This window comes from Protopterus annectens, chromosome 3.part1, assembly GCF_019279795.1.
Source record: "Protopterus annectens isolate FY-2018-M chromosome 3.part1, PAN1.0, whole genome shotgun sequence".
NCBI lineage: Eukaryota > Metazoa > Chordata > Ceratodontiformes > Protopteridae > Protopterus > Protopterus annectens.
In genome coordinates this window covers 725150198-725169244 of record NC_056732.1, presented here as the reverse complement: position 1 = coordinate 725169244, position 19047 = coordinate 725150198, and the positions used below count along the sequence as shown (strand labels likewise).

The 19047-nt window shown below is 41.9% G+C and overlaps 1 protein-coding gene across 1 annotated transcript in view; it reads right to left on the bottom strand.

The window, feature by feature from the left end:
* LOC122798273 (Y+L amino acid transporter 2-like) overlaps window positions 1-19047 on the bottom strand; it is a 1371252-nt gene that overhangs the window by 992757 nt on the left and 359448 nt on the right. The window contains exon 2 of the mRNA XM_044067080.1: window positions 17157-17707. Within this exon, the coding sequence (XP_043923015.1) occupies window positions 17157-17601 (445 nt within the window). The 5' untranslated portion in view covers window positions 17602-17707. The remainder of the gene's footprint in view (window positions 1-17156; window positions 17708-19047) is intronic.

Here is a 19047-nt window from a genome sequence, read left to right as displayed (position 1 = left end):
CATCCACTTTCCAGGCTCCTTTGTGGGGAGTCCTTGTGCAAAATGTATCCAATTGGTAGTTCTGGAGAGAGACAAACAGGTCTATATCTGGGCTCCCCCATTTGCTTGTCAACATGTTGAAAATCCTTGGTTCCAGTTTCCACTCGTGTGGGTCCATGAGGTTTCTGCTTAGTCCGTCTACCAGTGTATTTAATTTTCCTGGCAGGAATTGAGCTTGTAGGTGCACTTGGTAGCTCAAGGCTGTGTTCCACAATGCCATGGCTAGTCTGCAGAGGGGGTAAGAATGTGTACCCCCTGCTGGTTTATGTACCACATAACAGTGGTGTTGTCCGTCTTTACCATTAGTTGTCCTGGAAGAATGTGGTCCTTTGAAGGCGGTCAGAGCATTCTGTACAGCTAGCATTTCTTTTTGATGGATATGCAGGTGCATTTGACTTTGGTTCCATTGGCCCTGAATGCACTTCCCTGCCAGGTCCGAGTCCCCCATGCATAGTCTGATGCGTCTGTGGTTATGGTTTGAGTGGCAGAGGGTGGTGTGAAAGGTAGTCCCTGGTTTTGGCGGCAGGCCTCTGCCCACCAAAGGAACCCTAGGCATCAGCAAGGTATATAGGAATCATTGTTTCTAGGGCTTAAGAATGTTGAAACCATAGGCTTTTTAGATACCACTGTAGTTTCCTTATGTGCAATCTTGCATATGGAATTAGAAGAATGCAGGAGGCCATGAACCCCAAGGCTTGCAGTATTGGTCTTGCAGATAGTAAGGTTTTTGTGGCCACTTCTTTGAAGTAAGTTGTCAAATGGATTTATTTCTCTGGCGTGAGGTAAACCATCTGGGAAGTTGTATTCAAGCTTGCTCCCAGGAATATAATTTGTTGACAGGGTACCAGGTGTGATTTCTTTTCGTTTATGATGTACCCCAGACAAGTTAGAACCCTTTGTACAAACGCCAGATGATTCAAAAGTATGTCCTGGCTTTCTGCCTGAATAAGACAATCGTCCAGGTATGGGTATATTTGAATATTTCTTTGCCTGCAAAATGCAATAACTGGAGCTAGGCACTTTGTGAATACCCTGGGCGCAGTAGATAAGCCAAAGGGCAGCACAGAGAACTGAGTGCGTGCAGCCTGCTTTGAAGCGTTGGTATCTTCTGCAAGATACCCTGATTGGGATGTGCAGGTGTGCTTCTTTTAAATCTAGTGTTGCCAACCAGGCATCTTTGCCTAGCATAGGAAGTAATTGGTGAAGAGTCAGCATCTTGAATTTTGGAATCTCCAAAAAGGTGTTTACAGTAGACAGGTCCAGGATAGGACGCCATGAATTGTCTTTTCTGGGTACCAGGAAAATTCTCGAGTAGGAACCTTGTCCCTTTTCCTCTTCTGGTACCAGCTGAATAGCCCCCATGCTTAAGAGAGAAAGTACTTGTTTTTGGGCCTCTGCCCACTGATTTGGGGGTAGGTCCGGCCACCCGCTTGGTGTTGGCAATGTGTGGAAGTGAAACCTGTATCTGTAACTAAATCTGTATCCCTGGGACACTATATTTAAAACCCATTTGCCCTGGGTAATGAGCTCCCAACTATTTGCATGAAGAGCAATCTTTGCCCCCAAAGGGGCAGTCAGTTGATAATTACTTGGAAATTTTAAAAGGAAGTCATTGAGACAGTTTACCATAGAGGGGAGACTTATTCCCAGATTTGGGAGTGGAGCTCCCCCCCCCCCCCCCACTGCTTAGTTCTGTGTCTCCTCTGGGACTGAAATCTGGGGGTTTTACTGTCTGGGTTTGGGTTGAGAAGACCTGGAAGGGGCTGGAAAGGACCAATTCTTAGAGGGCCAATGCCTACCAGATCTAGGAGGCCGAACTTGTAAAAAATCTTTAACAGTTTGCATAGATTTAGCTTTAATCTTCCATCTTTTTAAGAACTTCCTCAGCCTTGTTGCCAAACAGGAGGCCCTGATTTAAAGGAGCATAACAGTGTAAGAAACTTGTGTGTGTGGAAGATTTTCAGTCCATATATTTCTAGTTAATCACTGTATATAAATCAGATCAGACAATAGTAGTAGAAGTAGCGAACGTAAACTCAAGTCAAAAAGTAATAATAAAAAATATATAATTCTACAGCATTACTAAGTATTCGAAAGTAATCCAAACAAGGCAGGCAGTCTGTTTCCAGTCGAAAATCCTTTAAGTACACAGACAAGCGATCCAAGTAAAACAAAAATAGAGTAATAATGTCCTCACAAGCTTTCTAAATATATATATATATATATATATATATATATATATATATATATATATATATATATATATATACATATACATACTTTTTATCAGGCATGGGAGTGGTTTACTGTGCTGTAAAACAAAGTGTTATTGGTACACATGTTAAATTCACATCCTTCCCCATCAGTGCGACATTGAGCTGGTCCTGCCCTACCTAGTAGCTGTCATAATAATATATAGCCCTAATGTACTTTAATGGTACATGTTATTTAACCAAATTATTAAGTAGATTATCAAGTCTGTGATTTTATACAAGGCAATATACTACATGGCTGGAAATATATCAACCTTAGTTCATTTTGCGATCAAAATTATATATAAATATATACATATACATTTTGCATATAAAAATCAGTTTCTATTTTCATAAACTATTGTTAACAAAGATCGCTTTAGTCCTTCTAGACTTCTTCAGGTCTGTGTACAAGAACCCTAAAAACCTATACAATTGTATAATTAGTATTGTTATTACCATCATTTTGAATAAAGTGGAAAAAAAGAGAACCAGAAAAAAATATATAAAAATAAAAGAAAATATATATATATATATATATATATATATATATATATATATATATATATATATATATATATGATGATGATGGAAACAAAATATACACTTAAATTTCAAATGATTTAAAATGGTATTTTATTTTTTTCTACAAATTTTTTTTAAATACCATTTTAAATACCATTTTAAATCATTTGAAATTTAATTGTATATTTTGTTTCCATCATCATACATTATATATATATATATATATATATATATATATATATATATATATATATATATATATATATATATATATATATTATTTTTATACTTTTTTTCTGGTCTCTTTTTTCCACTTTATTCAAGATGATGGTAATAACAATACTAACTAATTATACAATTATATAGGTTTTAGGGTTCTTGTACACAGACCTGAAGAAGTCTAGAAGGACGAAAGCGATCTTTGTTAAAAATAGTTTATGAAAATAGAAATTGATTTTTACATGCAAAATGTATATGTATATATTTATATATAATTTTTGATCGCAAAATGAACTAAGGTGGATACATTTCCAGCCATGTGGTATATTGCCTTGTATAAAATCAGACTTAATAATCTACTTAATAATTTGGTAAAAAAGATGTACCATTAAAGTACATTAGGGCTATATATTATTATGACAGCTACTAGTAAGGCAGGACCAGCTCGAATGTCACACTGATGGGGGAAGGGATGTGAATTTAACATGTGTACCAATAACATTTTGTTTTACAGCACAATAAACCACTCCCATGCCTGATAAAAAGTATATAGATATATATATATATATATATATATATATATATATATATATATATATATTTAGAAAGCTTGTGAGGAAATTATTCTTGTTTTACTTGGATCGCTTGTCTGTGTACTTCAAGGATTTTCGACTGGAAACAGACTGCCTGCCTTGTTTGGATTACTTTCGAACACTTAGTAATGCTGTAGAATTATATATTTTCTATTATTACTATTTGACTTGACGAGTTCACGTTCGCTACTTCTACTACTATTGTCTGATCTGATTAATATACAGTGATTAACTAGAAATATATGGACTGAAAATCTTCCACACAGAGAAGTTTCTTACACAGTTTTGTTTTTAGACCCACTACACTTTAGTGGGTTGTTTTGAGACTTTGGGGATACCACGGAGATTACTTGTTTTTTGATTTAAAGGAGCATCCAACAATTTAGCTTTAACATGATCAGGCAAAGATTGCTCCTTAAGCCAAGCATGCCTTCTGACCACAGACTCATTAACAGCAGCCCTGCAAGAGGCCTCTAATGAATCAAAACCACATTGCAAAGTATGTTTTCCAACTTGTTCAGCAGAATGCATTAAATCCTGTAATTCTTTATTTTCCACAGAGTCAGGAATCAACATCATTTTCTGTTTAAGCAGTCCAATAACATGTTGCTGATACTTTAATATATGAAACTGGCAGTTTAAAGCCCTAATGGCCAAGGTTGCAGAAGCGTAAACCTTCTTACCCCATCTATCCAGCGCCCTGGAGTCTCTATCAGAAGGTGGAGGATTTTTAGCAGTAGAAGCCTTAATGCCCTTCGGCCCCTGTGAAATAGTCTCTGGATCTGCAATAGGATTTTTAAAAAGGAACTTGTGGGACTCAGGGACCCTGTAGTATCTGTCAGGTTTTCTGGGAGCAGGAGGCAGGGAATCAGGGGCCAAACTAGATTCCGAAAAAGCATCATCAACAAAGTACAGTTGTGTACTTACCATAAATGTAGATGTTAGAGTGTATTCACTGTTGCAGTCATTACTCTTGGGTTATCTTGCTAGCAGGCTACCCGCAGTCGGCCTGAATTCCAAAGTCTAAGTCTGGCGCCGGTTGCTGTCGCCGCTTCCCAGACGTCAGTGCGCCAGGGGTATAAAAGATGCAGCCGACGCCATTTTCTTCAGTTCTTCTTGCCCCAGATGTCAGGTGCCCCCAAAATGGTAGGCTAAAAAAATTATGCCAATAATTATGCATGCAGTAAAATAAACATTTCCTTCATCTACAAGCAAATACACCACACAGGCTGTATAAGATAGAGAAGTATAGGTAAGTCCCAGCAAAGAAAAGGGGGATGGTGGGTGGGTAACCTGGACTGCAACAGTGAATACACTCTAACATCTACATTTATGGTAAGTACACAACTGTACTATGTTCGTCGTGTTTCACTGTTGCAGTCATTACTCTTGGGTTGAATCCCAAAGCTGAGGCTGGGTGGCTGGGCCTAAATAGGATGAGGAGAGGCTATAAGGCCCTGCAGAACTGCAGTGGCGAAGCCTGCTCTGGATTTAGAGTAGAGAGGTAAATGGTAGTGCTTTGTAAAAGTGTGCACTGAACTCCAAGTTGCAGCCTCTAAAATGTCTTTGGTTGGTACTCCTCTGAGAAAGGCTGCTGAAGTGGCTGCTGTCCTGGAAGAATGAGGCCTAATGCCCTTGGGCACTGATTTGCCATGTTGTGAGTAGCAGAAATGAATACAGTGGCCTATCCATTTTGAAATAGTCTGTTTTGAGATAGGCTTTCCTTGAGATCCTGCAGCATATGCCACTAAAAGTTGCGTTTTTCTAAAACCTTTAGTTCTGTCCAAGTAGAAGCGTAGTTGTCTGTGTATGTCCAAGGAATGCAGAAGTCTCTCACCCTTATTCTGTGGGTTTGGATAAAAGGTAGGAAAACGAATGGTTTGGTCAAGGGCCACACCAGACACTACCTTAGGCATAAATGTTGGGTTCGTCCTTAGAGAAACCCTGTCTGGATGGAAAATGATGAAAGGTTCCACAGCCATGAGTGCCTGTAACTCTGAAACTCATCTTGCAGAGGTTATTGCTAGGAGCAGAGCTGTTTTCCAAGATAAAAACTTTATATCCGCTGTACTGACTGGCTCAAAAAGCGGCAGTGTGAGTTTTTCCAAGACATAATTGAGGTCCCATGCAGGTATTGGGGCTCTCCTTGGAGGTCTTATGTTTTTGGCCCGTCTGAGGTACTGCCTTAACAATGGATGGGAAAAAATAGGAGGTTCAGTATTGTAATGAGCTGAAATGGCAGAGGCATGAATTTTAATTGATGAAAAGGATAGGCCTTTGTCCAGCATCTCAGTTAGGTATTGTAAAATCTGAGGAATATTTGGTACAGATGTGTCAATTCCTTGTGCCTGGTTCCAAGTATAGAATCTTTTCCATTTTTCTGCATAAGAATTTCTGGTACTTGGCCTCCTGGCCTCCAAAATAACATCCATCACTGCTTTAGAGAGAGGTGTGTTTTGAATGGTTACGTTATCCGCCATGCTGCCAGATTTAGGATCCTGAGTTGGCTGTGCAGAATCTGGTTGTTTCATTGGGTCAGTAAGTGAGGAATTAGAGGCAATGTCCAGGCTGGGCCTGGAGACAAGCGTTTTAGGATTGGGTACCAGTGCTGGCGTGGCCAGCCTGGAGCGATCAGAATCATTCTTGGCTTCTCTTGTCTGACCTTTAGGAGTACCTTGGGGAGGAGAGGCAGAGGAGGGAAGGCATAAACTGTTAGATTTTTCCAGCTGAATGACAGAGCATCTACTTTCCATGCTTGCTTGTGATAAGTCCTTGTGCAGAATTTCTGTAGTTGGCAGTTGTGAGGGGAGGCAAAAAGATCTATGTCTGGGCATCCCCATTCCTTTGTTATCATGCTGAAGACTTGTGGATCCAGTTTCCACTTGGGGGGATCCGTGAGGTTTCTGCTTAGTTCATCTGCCAGAGTATTGTTCTTTCCTGGCAGGAATTGTGCTTGCAAGTGTACTAGATAAGTCAATGCTGTGTCCCACAAAGTCATGGCTGGTCTGCAGAGGGGGTAGGAATGTGTGCCTCCCTGCTTATTTATGTACCACATGACTGTAGTATTGTCCGTCCTTATCAGTAGTTGTCCTGGATGGAGTAGATCCTTGAAAGCTGTCAGGGCATTCTGAACAGCTAGCATCTCTTTTTGCTTGATATGTAGATGCATTTGGCTTGTGGACCATGTGCCCTGAATACATTTTCCTGCCATGTGTGCTCCCCAGGCATAATCTGATGCATCTGTTATTGACTGCCTGGCTGTGGGTAGAGTGAATGGCTGTCCCTTGTTGAGGTGACAGGAATGTGCCCGCCATCGAAACTCCTGTTGCAGGCAAGGAATGAGGGTAATGCTTCCAGGCTTTGACAATGTTTAGTCCAGACACTTTTTAGGTACCACTGAAGTTTCCTCATATGCAGTCTGGCATACGGAATTAGCAGAATGCAGGATGCCATAATGCCCAAAGCCTGCAGATTTTTTCTTGCAGATAACTGGGTCTTTGTTGCCAACATTTTGAAGTAAGAAGTTAGCTGCCTTTGTTTGTCTGGCATGAGTTAAGCCATCTGGGCAGTTGTATTTAAGCTTGCACCCAGGAATATTATCTCTTGAGAGGGTACTAGTTTTGATTTCTTTTCATTTACTGTGTACCCTAGGCAAATTAATAATCTTTTGAAGAACGCCAGATGCTTTAGTAGAGTGTCCTTGTTCTCTGCTTGTACAAGGCAGTCGTCCAAGTAAGGATATATTTGAATTCCTCTTTGTCTGCAAAATGCAATTACTGGTGCCAGGCATTTTGTGAAGACCCTTGGCGCAGTAGATAAGCCAAGGGCAGTGCAGAGAATTCATAGTTCATTGAGCCAGCTATGAAATTGAGGCATCTTCTGCAAGATTGTCCGATTGGGATATGCAGGGATGCCTCTTTTAGGTCCAAAGTTACAAGCCAAGCCTTCTTGTCCAGCAGGGGCAGAAGCTGCTGCAGAGTTAACATTTTGAATTTTGGAACATCCAGATATGTGTTTAGAATAGACAGGTCCAATACTGGTCTCCAGGCTTTGTCCTTTCTGGGTATCAAGAAAAGTCTTGAGTAAAATCCTTGTCCCTGCTCTTGCTGTGGTACTTGCTGAATGGCCCTCATGTTCATAAGGGATGAAACCTGTTTTTGTGCCTCTGCCCATTGATTGTGTGGCAAGTTTGGCATACCTTTTGCCTTTGGCAGGGTGTGAAAGTGGAACCTGTAGCCCTGGGGCACTATATTCAATACCCATTTGTCCTGGGTGATCATGTGCCAATTTTGAGAGAAAAGTGCTAGTTTTCCCCCTAAGGGGGCTGCAAGAAGATAGGTGCTGGCAGAGGCAAGTCATTGGAACTGTTTCCTGTATGGCTGTGCTTTGTCTTCTCCACTTTTGGAGGTAGACGCGCCCTACTGTTTAGGCCTGTATGAGCCCTGGGGCTGGGATCTGCCTCTGGGACATCTGTATCTGCCTCTTTGTGGCCTGTCCGAGATGGGAAAGGGCCATTTCTTTGTAGGCCAGTTCCTGCTAAATCTTGGTGGCTGAATCTGTAAAAAAAACTCCTTTACTGTTTGCATAGATTTCGCTTTGTCCTCCATTTTCTTCAAAACCTCCTCTGCTTCAACACCAAATAAATATCATGCTGTAATGGAGCATCTAATAATTTTGCTTTAACATGATCAGGCAGATTTTGTTCCTTTAACCAAGCATGCCTCCTAATGACAGAACCCGTAACTGCGGCCCTGCAGGAGGCCTCCAGAGAATCAAAACCACATTGCAATGTATGCTTTCCCACTTGTTCAGTTGCAATGCAATAAATCTTGCATTTCCTTATTTTCTGCATAATCAGAATTGGCCAACATTTTCTGTTTTAACAGAGACATTAAGTATTGCTGATATTTAATCATATGAAATTGACAATTTAAAGCCCTCATAGCCAAAGTAGCAGAAGTGTAAACCTTTCCCCCCCCCATCTGTCTAGTGCCCCTGAATCCCTGTCAGAAGGGATAGGGTTTTTTGCAGTAGCGGCCTTAAGCCCTGAGAAATAGTTTCTGGGTCAGCAGCAGGGTTTTTATAAAGAAATTTATGTGAATCTGGAACCCAGGGTTTTTAATAAAGAAATTTATGTGAATCTGGAACCCTGTAGTATCTGTCTGGTTTAACAGGAGCTGCAGGTAAAGAGTCTGGGGAAAGGCCAGACTCTGAAAATACATCTACAATGTCTAGCACTGGGAGAATAGCAAGAGGCCTCTGCTGAGGAAGTAAAAGAAAATCTTTAAGTCTTTTCTTTGATTCGGAGTAATCTTGGCTCTCCCAGTGGAAGTGCTCCCTCATGGTATGCAGGGCTTCCCCAAAAGAATAATCCTCAGGAGGAGAGGCTGAAGGAATGGATTCTTCAGCATCAGAATCCTCATAGGGAGTAAGAGAGTATTCCTGTACAGAAGAGGAGTCAGAGGAAATGGAAACCTGATCTGAAGAGTCATAGTCTGTCTCTTGCCTAGGCCTCTTGTCAGGAGGGGGATGGGAACCCCTATCAAGGTAATAAGGTCTTCGGCCATTTTGAGCATCTGTTTCTTAGGCATGGAAGTTTGTCCTGGAGAATGCTGTACTTGTTTCTTTGTCTTTAAAGCTGCTTTAGAAGCTGAAGTAGGCTTTACATATAGCTGTGTAGGTCTGAAAAAACCCTCAGAAGCAGATGCCTGCTCAGCGGCTCTGGACCCATCTGAGGGGAAGGATTTCCGAGTGTCCAATACCTTGAGTATCCAGAGGCCTAGCTGGCTCCATGTGGGAGTAGTCAGTGGTCTGTGGCTCTGAGGTAGCGGGCATCAGGGGCTGCGAAAGCACCTGAGAACCAGCGATTGGTTTAGCGGTAGCCCCGTCGTCGGTTTTGGATCTCTGATGCCTGTCCTCTTTTTCCTTGCGATTTTGAGAAACTCCGGTCATCTGCTGTTCCAACGGCATTATATAGCTGAATTTTCGGCCAAAGTAATGAAAAGCAAAATCAAACAGACGCTTAATAGTGCGTTGGTTGAATATAGCACAAAACTGACAGCTAGCAATGTTATGATCAGGGCCTAGGCAAGGAATACAGTAAGAATGAAAGTCCTTATGAGGTATTTGCTTCCCACAAGAAATACAATTGTTAACTTTTTCTGACATTGGTCTGGAGCAAGAAAAAAGTTTTCCCAACGGGGTACTTCGCTTTAAGGAAGACTTTGGATCTGAAATTCATCTGTGAAAATCTCAGGAGTCGGCCAACAGGCACTTGCAAACTGCTTTTGCTTTGGGCACCGCACGGCAAGAAAGACTGAAGAAAATGGTGTTGGCTGAATCTTTTATACCCCTAGCGCACTAACGTCAGGGAAGAGGCAACAGCAATAGACGCTGGACCTAGACTTTGGAATTCAGGCAGACTGCGGGTAGTCTGCCAGCAGGATAACCCAAGAGTAATTACTGCAACAGTGAAACACGATGAACATTGTCTAGTACAGCAGGAATAACTAAAGGCCTATGCTGAGGTAGGAGAAGGAAATCCCTAAGCCTCTTTTTTGAATCAGAAAAATCCTGGCTTTCCCAGTGGAAATGCTCCCTTAGAGTATGTAAGGTTTCCGCAAAAGAAAAAATCCTCAGGAGAGGAAGCAGAGGGAATGGAGTCCTCTGCATCAGAATCTTCATAAGTAGATCACGGCAAATCCAGATCATCAGAAAAATCAGAAAAAACAGAATCCTGATCAGAATATTCATAATCAACTTCAGTCCTAGGCCTCTCAGAAGGGGGGGGGGTTGGCTACCCCTGATTAGAGTTATTAGATCTTCAGCCATTCTTATCATCTGTTTTTTAGGCATAGAGGCCTGAGCATGAGGCCTGGGTGTCGGTTTTTTAGGCATGGATCGAGATTTAGGCCCAAGTAAAGAACGAGACATCGGTTTGGTTTAATATGCAAGTTCATAGTCCTGAACACACCCTCAGAAGCCAGTGCCTGGACAGCGGCTCCAGACCCATCCAAGGTAGAGACGTCGCGGCATACTGGACTCCGAATGGGTCTGTGAATCATAAGTAGCAGGTATCGGGGGAATCCCAGTAGTCGGATGGCTAACCGACAATATTTCTGGATAAGTAAAGAGAACCAAAATATTTAGAGGTGAAAATATACTGACGACGGATAGTGTGCTGATTAAATAAAAACACAAAACCGACAGCAAGGCAAGTCGTGGTCAGGGCCTAGGTAAAGAATACAGTACAAATGAAAATCTTTGAGGTATTTGCTTTCCACAAGTAATGCAATTAACTTTTACTGACATTGGTAAGGAGCAAGAAAAAGTTTCCCCAATGGAGTACTTAGCTTTAGTTGAAGACTTCGGTTCTGAAACTCGAAAACGAAAATTTCAGGAGTCTGCCGACCGGTACTTGCGAACTGCTTCTGCTTCGGGCACCACACAGCAAGAAAGACTGATGTAATGGCATCAGCTGCATGTTTTATACCCCTGACGACCTGATGTCATGGAAGAAGGGACAGCAACCGATGCAGGGCCCAAGACTTTGTTAATCAGGCCCACTGAGGGCTACCTGCAAGCAGATAACTCAAATGTAATGACTGCAACAGTGAAACATGAAGAACATACTACTTGTCACTACCAGCAACACAAACTCCCAAATTATCCGAACAAATTCACCTGCCACTCCTGGAGCTCTGAGACCACGCTGCTTGGCAAAGCCATGGCAAACAAAATCTGAGGGAAGGAAGGAGATGGAGGGGTATTATGGGTAAGGGGAAGAGTTTGGACCTCGGATCAGATGCTAGTGAAGCTGCAGTCTCGGATCCGATCAGGATCAGATTCCCACATGTTCAAATGAAATCAGCTACTTCAGATCATTTGTTTTTGTTTCAACAGTTTGGAGAAGAGAACATAAGTTAACAGACTGATTAAACTGTCTCCATTACTATCTTAATCACAGATCGATTACCTGTCTCTGTAAAACACAAAATAAAAAATTATGGACGAAGTAGCCTAGAGCTCTAAACTCTCCTGACTGAATGGCAACAAGGAAAAAAGCATTCTAAGACACGTTTAATGTCTGCCATATAAGCCAAGCTAAAAGGCACAATAATCCAGCTTTTATGTAAAACAAAACTCCCAAGGGGGAACTGGATTTCTGACAAAACTGTAGAAGAAAGACATCCTCCAAGAAGGTTTTGCAAACCTGTAAAGAGGCTAAAAGCAAATAATTCCTATTTTGATAAAAATTATAAAAAACAGAAATGGCTGTTAACTAAACTATGAAGAATAACTTGGACTAGAGTTAAATATCTGGGATAGTCATGAATGTTTGGCAGTGGAGATGCAAAAGGAACTTTGGTCAGGGTCACATCCCGCAATGAGAAACATGTCCACTTGCTCTTCTTTTTCTTTCTTGTATTTGGCCTCTGAGCAGAAGTATTTGGACCAACCTGTTGGTGGTGAACAAACAATGTTGTCAGCCATTTCGAAGGAAGGTCTGAGTGAGGACTGCCGGGTGGATAAGACAGGGGACTTCTGGAAGGCCTCACACAAGGCATTCCACAAGATGCTACAGCAGGGGAAACCACACCTGCCAGGGCCACAACACAGCTATCAGAAGGACTTCTACCTCATACAGCCTGACCTTTTCCAGAAACTTTAGAATAAGGCAAAATGGTGGGAAACTTAGGAGGGGTGTGATTTCTGGTTGAAGGCATCCCTGAGATGTTTTTCTGAGGTAGGAATAAGAGAAAAGTTGTTGTACTGTATACTAGAGGGAGGATGCACACTTGTCCTATATGGACAGACTCAAAAAACTCCAACTATTCTCCATCTCAAATCGTCTACTTAGAGGTGATCTCTGCTTGACTTACAAAGCCATGTCTGACCCAGCTCTGTTAGAAATGCTACATCTACAGAAATCTCAATCCCTCCGCGCCACATGCTCCAGAGACCACAACCTCATTACCACAATTAACAGAACATGCTGGAGGGGCAAGTTCAAAACCCAGAGACTACCCATGCTATGGAATAGACTTCCCATACATGTCAAGCAGAGCACCCCACTGATATCTTGATGAGTGGATGGGAAACTCCAAATTCACCCCAGGGATCACACCAGTGGCTCTACTCAAGAGGCACTAGGAACTAAGGTCAGGTGGCACGATGCCAGGGTAATCCTATGGGCTAGGCTTGTAAAGGCTCCAGGGTCATTAGCCTAGTACACATCTTTGAACCTATGACTGCAATAACAGTAGAAGAGGCTCTGCATTTTAGAAGGACAAAGTGACCATTTAAGAACTCACGTGGCTTCTCAATAGGCAATGTCTGATCCAGGGCACTATGGAAATGGGTTCTCCTGGAATGTGGCTGGCAATCAGATAGCCATTGGTGACAATGGCTCATTCTCGTATTGTTATGGCCTCCCAGCACAGAGGGCGGGAATGGGGTCCACAAATCACAGCCATATTAGTAGTGTGAATGGCAACTACACTACGAAGATGGGAGTCCTACCTGCAGTGGGAGGATGGTTCTCATTCCAAAAATATATGCAGACTGGAGTCCATCTGTAATTTACATACCTTGGAATGTCTGCTCTAGAAAATCTACCCCAAAATCCTACAGCAGAGGCATCAGAGGAGAGATGGTTTGAAAGAGTCTGACCAGAGACAGGGTGGGCTCATGAACACTCCAACAGATGACATTCTTGCATTTTGCATAATATGATTGGGAAGTTCAAAGGATTAATTAATTGATCCCACTAAACTTTGATGGCTCACTGTAGCACTCTCAAGTTGCATCTAGAAATCTAGCATTTAGGAACATGAAAATAAAGGCGTCCATCAGCCATAGTATACAGAGGCAAAGGGTAGCTGGAACAATTTATAGTGCTGCAGAATCTGAAGGTTTCCTTCTGAAAGATAACATTCTGTCTGGATAAAGATAAGCTCAAGCCAAAATGTCCACGTTGCGCCCAATGAAGGCACTTGCCACCCCTATAGTGCCTTTTTTAGGCAAGGCTCAAAGGACACCACCACAATAACAGGTACAAGTATGCAAAATCTGAAGGTAATGCTAAAAGTCAAAACCTCAAAAGGCACTCTCTCGAGGCACTCCTAAAAATGGAGAACATTGATATCTGTGCAGTAACAGAGACATGGTTCAAGGCTCCAGAGAGCACCCCTGCAATACCAGGCTACAACTCTTACACATTTTGGCCACCAAACCAGGACCAAAACACTAAAGGTGGAGGAGTGTCCATATTCACACCTCCAGGCTAGTTGCCCAACACAATACATCTGAAATTCTCCAGGTGCTACTAACACTAGGTAAGACTGAAATACAAATTGTAGCTTGCTACAGACCCCTCACCATGCCCCAAGATTCTCACTGCACCTTTCTAAACATACTGGAAAATATTAAGATACAACCAAACACCCTAATACTGGGTGATTTCAACTACCCAGCCATTAACTGGGAAAACTACTCGTGTACCAACACCTTTTCCCAACGGTTCTTGGAATTCATAAATTCCAGCACCCTGGATCAACTAAATCCATAGTCCCACCAGGGGCTCCAATATCCTGGACCTGGTCATTACCAACATGGGAAATCGATGCTCCACACCAGTGGTCACCCCCTCGTTGGTTAGGTCTGATCATAAGCTAATCACGTTTGACATCCACATCCCACCCCAGTAAGGAAACTTCCGTAAAAAACTTCTCCAAAGCCAACTTCATGCTACTCAAGTCAGAAGTGACAAACTTCATGACACCCATGCAGACCAGAACCGAAAGTTCGACTGACGAATCCTACACTAAAGCACTGTATGAGCACATCCACTCATGCATCAATCGTGCCATCCCAAATAGAACCAAGACACTCTCCTCCAAAAAAATGAAGCCAATCTGGTGGTCCCCTGTCAAACAAACTATACAACAGAAGGAAGGAACTGATGCAGAAAAGAGGAAAATCCCAGGATGCAAAAGACTCCCTTACCAGCATCAGTAAGAAGCTGAGATCCCCCATAAAATCCTCCAAAGCTAGTTACAAAAATAAAATTGCCAAAGATTCCAAAGACAACCACAAGGCATTCTACAGCTATGGTAAGAATCTAAATGGCAATGCTCAGATCTGCTCTGAGATACAACAGAATGGATACTGATCCCAAGGACATTGCCAATATCCTGGCTGATCAATTCAGTGTCAACTTCACCCCCTCTCACCCCCTAAAGGGCCCATCTCAATACCGAAAGATTGCCAAATTCCAGTAATCATGGCCACACAGGCAAAAACTGCACGAATACAGCATCCATGGGGCCAGATAACATCCTGGGCTGTATACTACATGAACTACAAAATGAACTGGCACCTCACTAAGTGTCATGTTTAATCATAGCCTCCCCTCAGGCTTCGTGCCCACTGGCACAGCTACAGTTATCCCACTCCACAAGGGGGAGATCCACCTTGGATCCTGGGAACTACCATCCCAATAGTCTGATGAGCCTGATCTGCAAGGCCATGGAACTTATAAAAAAGACAACGGCAACCTTCAAACACTGGATCCCACCCAGTTTGGGTTCATGAAAGGCCGATCATGTCTCCTGAACCTGACAATGTTTCGAATCATCCAGAGCCGTGGACGAGGGTAAGGCATTCCACACAGCCTATCTGGACCTCGCCAAGGCAGTCAACACCATCCCCCACTCTGGAGTTTTAGATAAACTTACTAAGCTGGGCAATAATCCCTACGGCACTTGATGGATTGCCAACTGGCTTACTGACAGAACCCACACTGTAAAAGTAGCCAACTCCAAATCCAGCTCCAGACAAGTGACAACTGGAGTATCACAGGTTTCAGTCCTGGGACCGCTCTTGTTTGGCATCTACTTCTTTGAAGTACAGGCCAACACTAAGGGACTCTGGCTAACAAAGTTCACAGATGACTGCAAACTGGGAGACATTACTGAATCCCCAAATGATCTGGATATTCTACAAAAGAGCCTTACAAAAACAGATGCTTGGTGCCAGTGCCATGGGCTCCAGGTCAATGCCAAGAAGTGTATAGTTAACCCCTTTGGGAAAAATCATGTACCCATGAATTACCATATTGGTGGCAGAACACTAAACACCAAAATTGTGATGAGAATTAGGAATACAGGTGGGCAGTGGTCTCACCTTCGATAACCACATCGCCACAACAGTCAGGAAATCCTTCTATGTGGCACACCTCATCACTAAGGGCTTTTCATCCAGAAAAAAGGAGGTCATTGTCCAATTGTACTCATCCCTCATTAGAACCATCATAGAGTACAATGCCCCATTTGGTATGTACCTCACAAGACATCTGCAACAACTGGAAAGGCCGCAGAAACACTTCACTAAAAGAATCACAGGCCTAAAGCAGATGCCCTATGCTGACCGACTAAAAAAACTTCATCTATACTGTCGCGTATCATCTACTCAGAGGCAATCTCTGCTTAACATACAAGGCCATGTCAAACCCAGAACTGTTGGACATGCTACACTTAAATAAGTACCAATCCATCAGAGCCACACACTCCAGGGACCTAAACCTTGTCATCACAATGAACAAAATATACTGGAGGGATAGGTTCCTGACCCAGAGACCCCCCCCCCATACTCTGGAATAGACTGCCCATATATGTCGAGCAGAGCACCTCCTTGGCCCTCTTCAAAATAAACCTTGACGACTGGATGGGGGATAGGAAATTTACCTCTGGGATCACGTCAGTTGTCCTGCTAGATAGGGGTCCAGGGAAGTAAATATTGTGGGAAGAAATGCCCAGGGAATTGTTATGGCTAGGCTTGTATAGGCCCTAGGGCTGATAGCCTAGTACCAACTTATGAATGTGATGGACTGAGTGGTCATCAGCTGGATCTTTACAGTGTTCAAGGAATGAGCATCAACAGAAGAATCTCCCTTAAGTTTATTATTCCTTTTAGGGTCAGGACTACCAGGAAACAGTTATTTAGATATGGGAAGACTCTGGTGGCATGCATTGTTAAATGCACTATAACAAACATGCATTTGGTGAATATCCTGTGACAGGAAGTGAGACCAAATGCCACTGTCCAAAATTTAAAGTGATATGTCTGTTGAAGTACTGAAATCTTCTCACTTCCCGTGTTAATTTAATGTGGAGGTACAGGTGTTGGAGAATTAGGACAGAACACTAGAAAAAGGACCGGTAGCTACGTGACCTACTTTTACACAGGGAAAAAAGATTTGGTAAAAGGTCTTAATCCACACAGCATCATGGCGAAGGATGAAAGGCAAAGTAGCCTTGGAAAGTTGGAGATACCAGGCTCAAGTCTTGACGGACTTAATTTCAAGACAATGAAGTTGTAACTGCCAATCCTAGATTACTCTATCACATTATTACTATTACCAGTGTGTCTATCTTAACAGACATATTTAAATCTACCAGAATGATACACTGTAAAAACTTTTTTAAAAGTTGTGAAATGCCTTTCAGTAAAACAAAATCTTCCTTACTAATAATCATAGCAGCAACAAGGCGTACAGCCATGTAAGGTGGAATGCATGTTGGATAGAAAGGTTGTACAAGGTAATTGGCAAATGTGATTGCAATCACTGCTATACTTGCAGGATCCACTATCAGTAATGAAGTCCACAGCCTAATAAAAGCAAGTAATCCACCGAATGACTCCAAAATATAGGCATAACTCGCTCCAGACTTGGTGATGGTTGTTCCAAGTTCAGCATAGCATAAGGCTCCAATGACAGAAAATATTCCTCCTATCACCCAGATGACCAAGGAAAGTCCATAGGATCCACTGTACAACAACACTCCTTTTGGGGAAACAAAAATGCCCGATCCAATCATGTTCCCTACTATCAGGCAAACTCCATGTAGCAAAGACAACTCCTTTTTAAGTTTCAGAGAGTTTGTAGAATCTTTCTGTAAATCATCAGCCATTTTCAGCTAGTGATGTACGAGACAAATTGGACTTAATGCTGCAAACCTTAAATTAGTGCAATTAATAAGTAGCCGAACTTAGTTTTCTGTTATCCCAGTCAAAAATCTGAAACAGAAAATGAACAAGAGTCAGACTACAATCCAGAAATAAGCAAGTTACATTACAAAATCCTTGGATGTATATAAAGAAATCAGGCTATGATCCAAAAATATACGCGCACACAAACAAATGCACACATGCATGCAGGCGCACATTTTGCTCAACATGCTTAAGGTAGTTGGGTTCACGTCTTACAGTTTCTGTAAAAAGCCCTTACTGAATTCAAATAACTTTCTTTGATTCTCTGATGGTGATCACAGCAATCATACAATAAGTGAAACATGACTTCTGTTGCATCTTAACTTTCTAAATGCAAAGCGTTCCAGCATAGTACAATGCACCCTTCCAGACATGCCTTCCATCCTATTCCTTTCAGTATAGGGCCAGGGGACACCAGTAGTGAAGTATTCCCTTTCATCCCCCTACCCTGAGAAAACAGTCTGCCTCTGGCCATTTAATCTTTCCCCACCTTAGCAGGTTCCTCTGACACCTGGACTGCTAACGGAACCAGAGATGCACCATTACAAGTAGAATTTCTTGCTCTGTTTCAGCATGTCAGCCAGAATTACACGAGTGTCTGGCTGAAAATATCAACGACTCAACAATTCAGTTGAGAGATGTCAAGAGTTTACAGCATGTCCCAAGTCTGAGTTCTGGACTTTTTTAAAATACCCCTTAAAAACGTATTATTATTATTAAAACAAGGGTGTGACAAATTAAAGCAAAGCTACTAAAAACCTCAGACCTAGGAGCTGCATAATAAACATGTAATCTCTCACTTTCTGTTTTGGAAACCCCAGTTTGACTTCTTAATGCATTACACGATACCTCCAGGTGCATCTGCAGTTAACTCTTCCTGATGCCTCTAGGCGTCAAACATTTCGTTCATATTTGTATCAATAATTCCAAAACCATGCTATGTACAAGGCTTTAAAATATTTCATCTTAAAGTTTACACAATAGCATTTGACCTCAGTCTAGTGCAGCTATAATAGATATCATAACAAAAGTTTATATAGATATAATTGTTCACATTTTTCTAAATATCTCAACAACCACGTAACAGAACACCTTAACCTCGTATGAAAGCTCTCCGCTAGATGAATAAAATGCTGCTGACGGTGTGTGTAACGTGAGTGGTTGCCAAGATATCAAGTTGTTTACAAAATATTACAAATGTAATATTTTACTGCATTTACTGTGACTTAAAATTCAGTTTAAGACCTAAAACTGAAAGAATATTACCACTATAAAAATAGTTTGCGCTGAGTTTGCATTTATACATCTTTCACAATCCTTATGGTACAAGAGATACAAACATTGGTTTGAAATGAGAGGACATAATT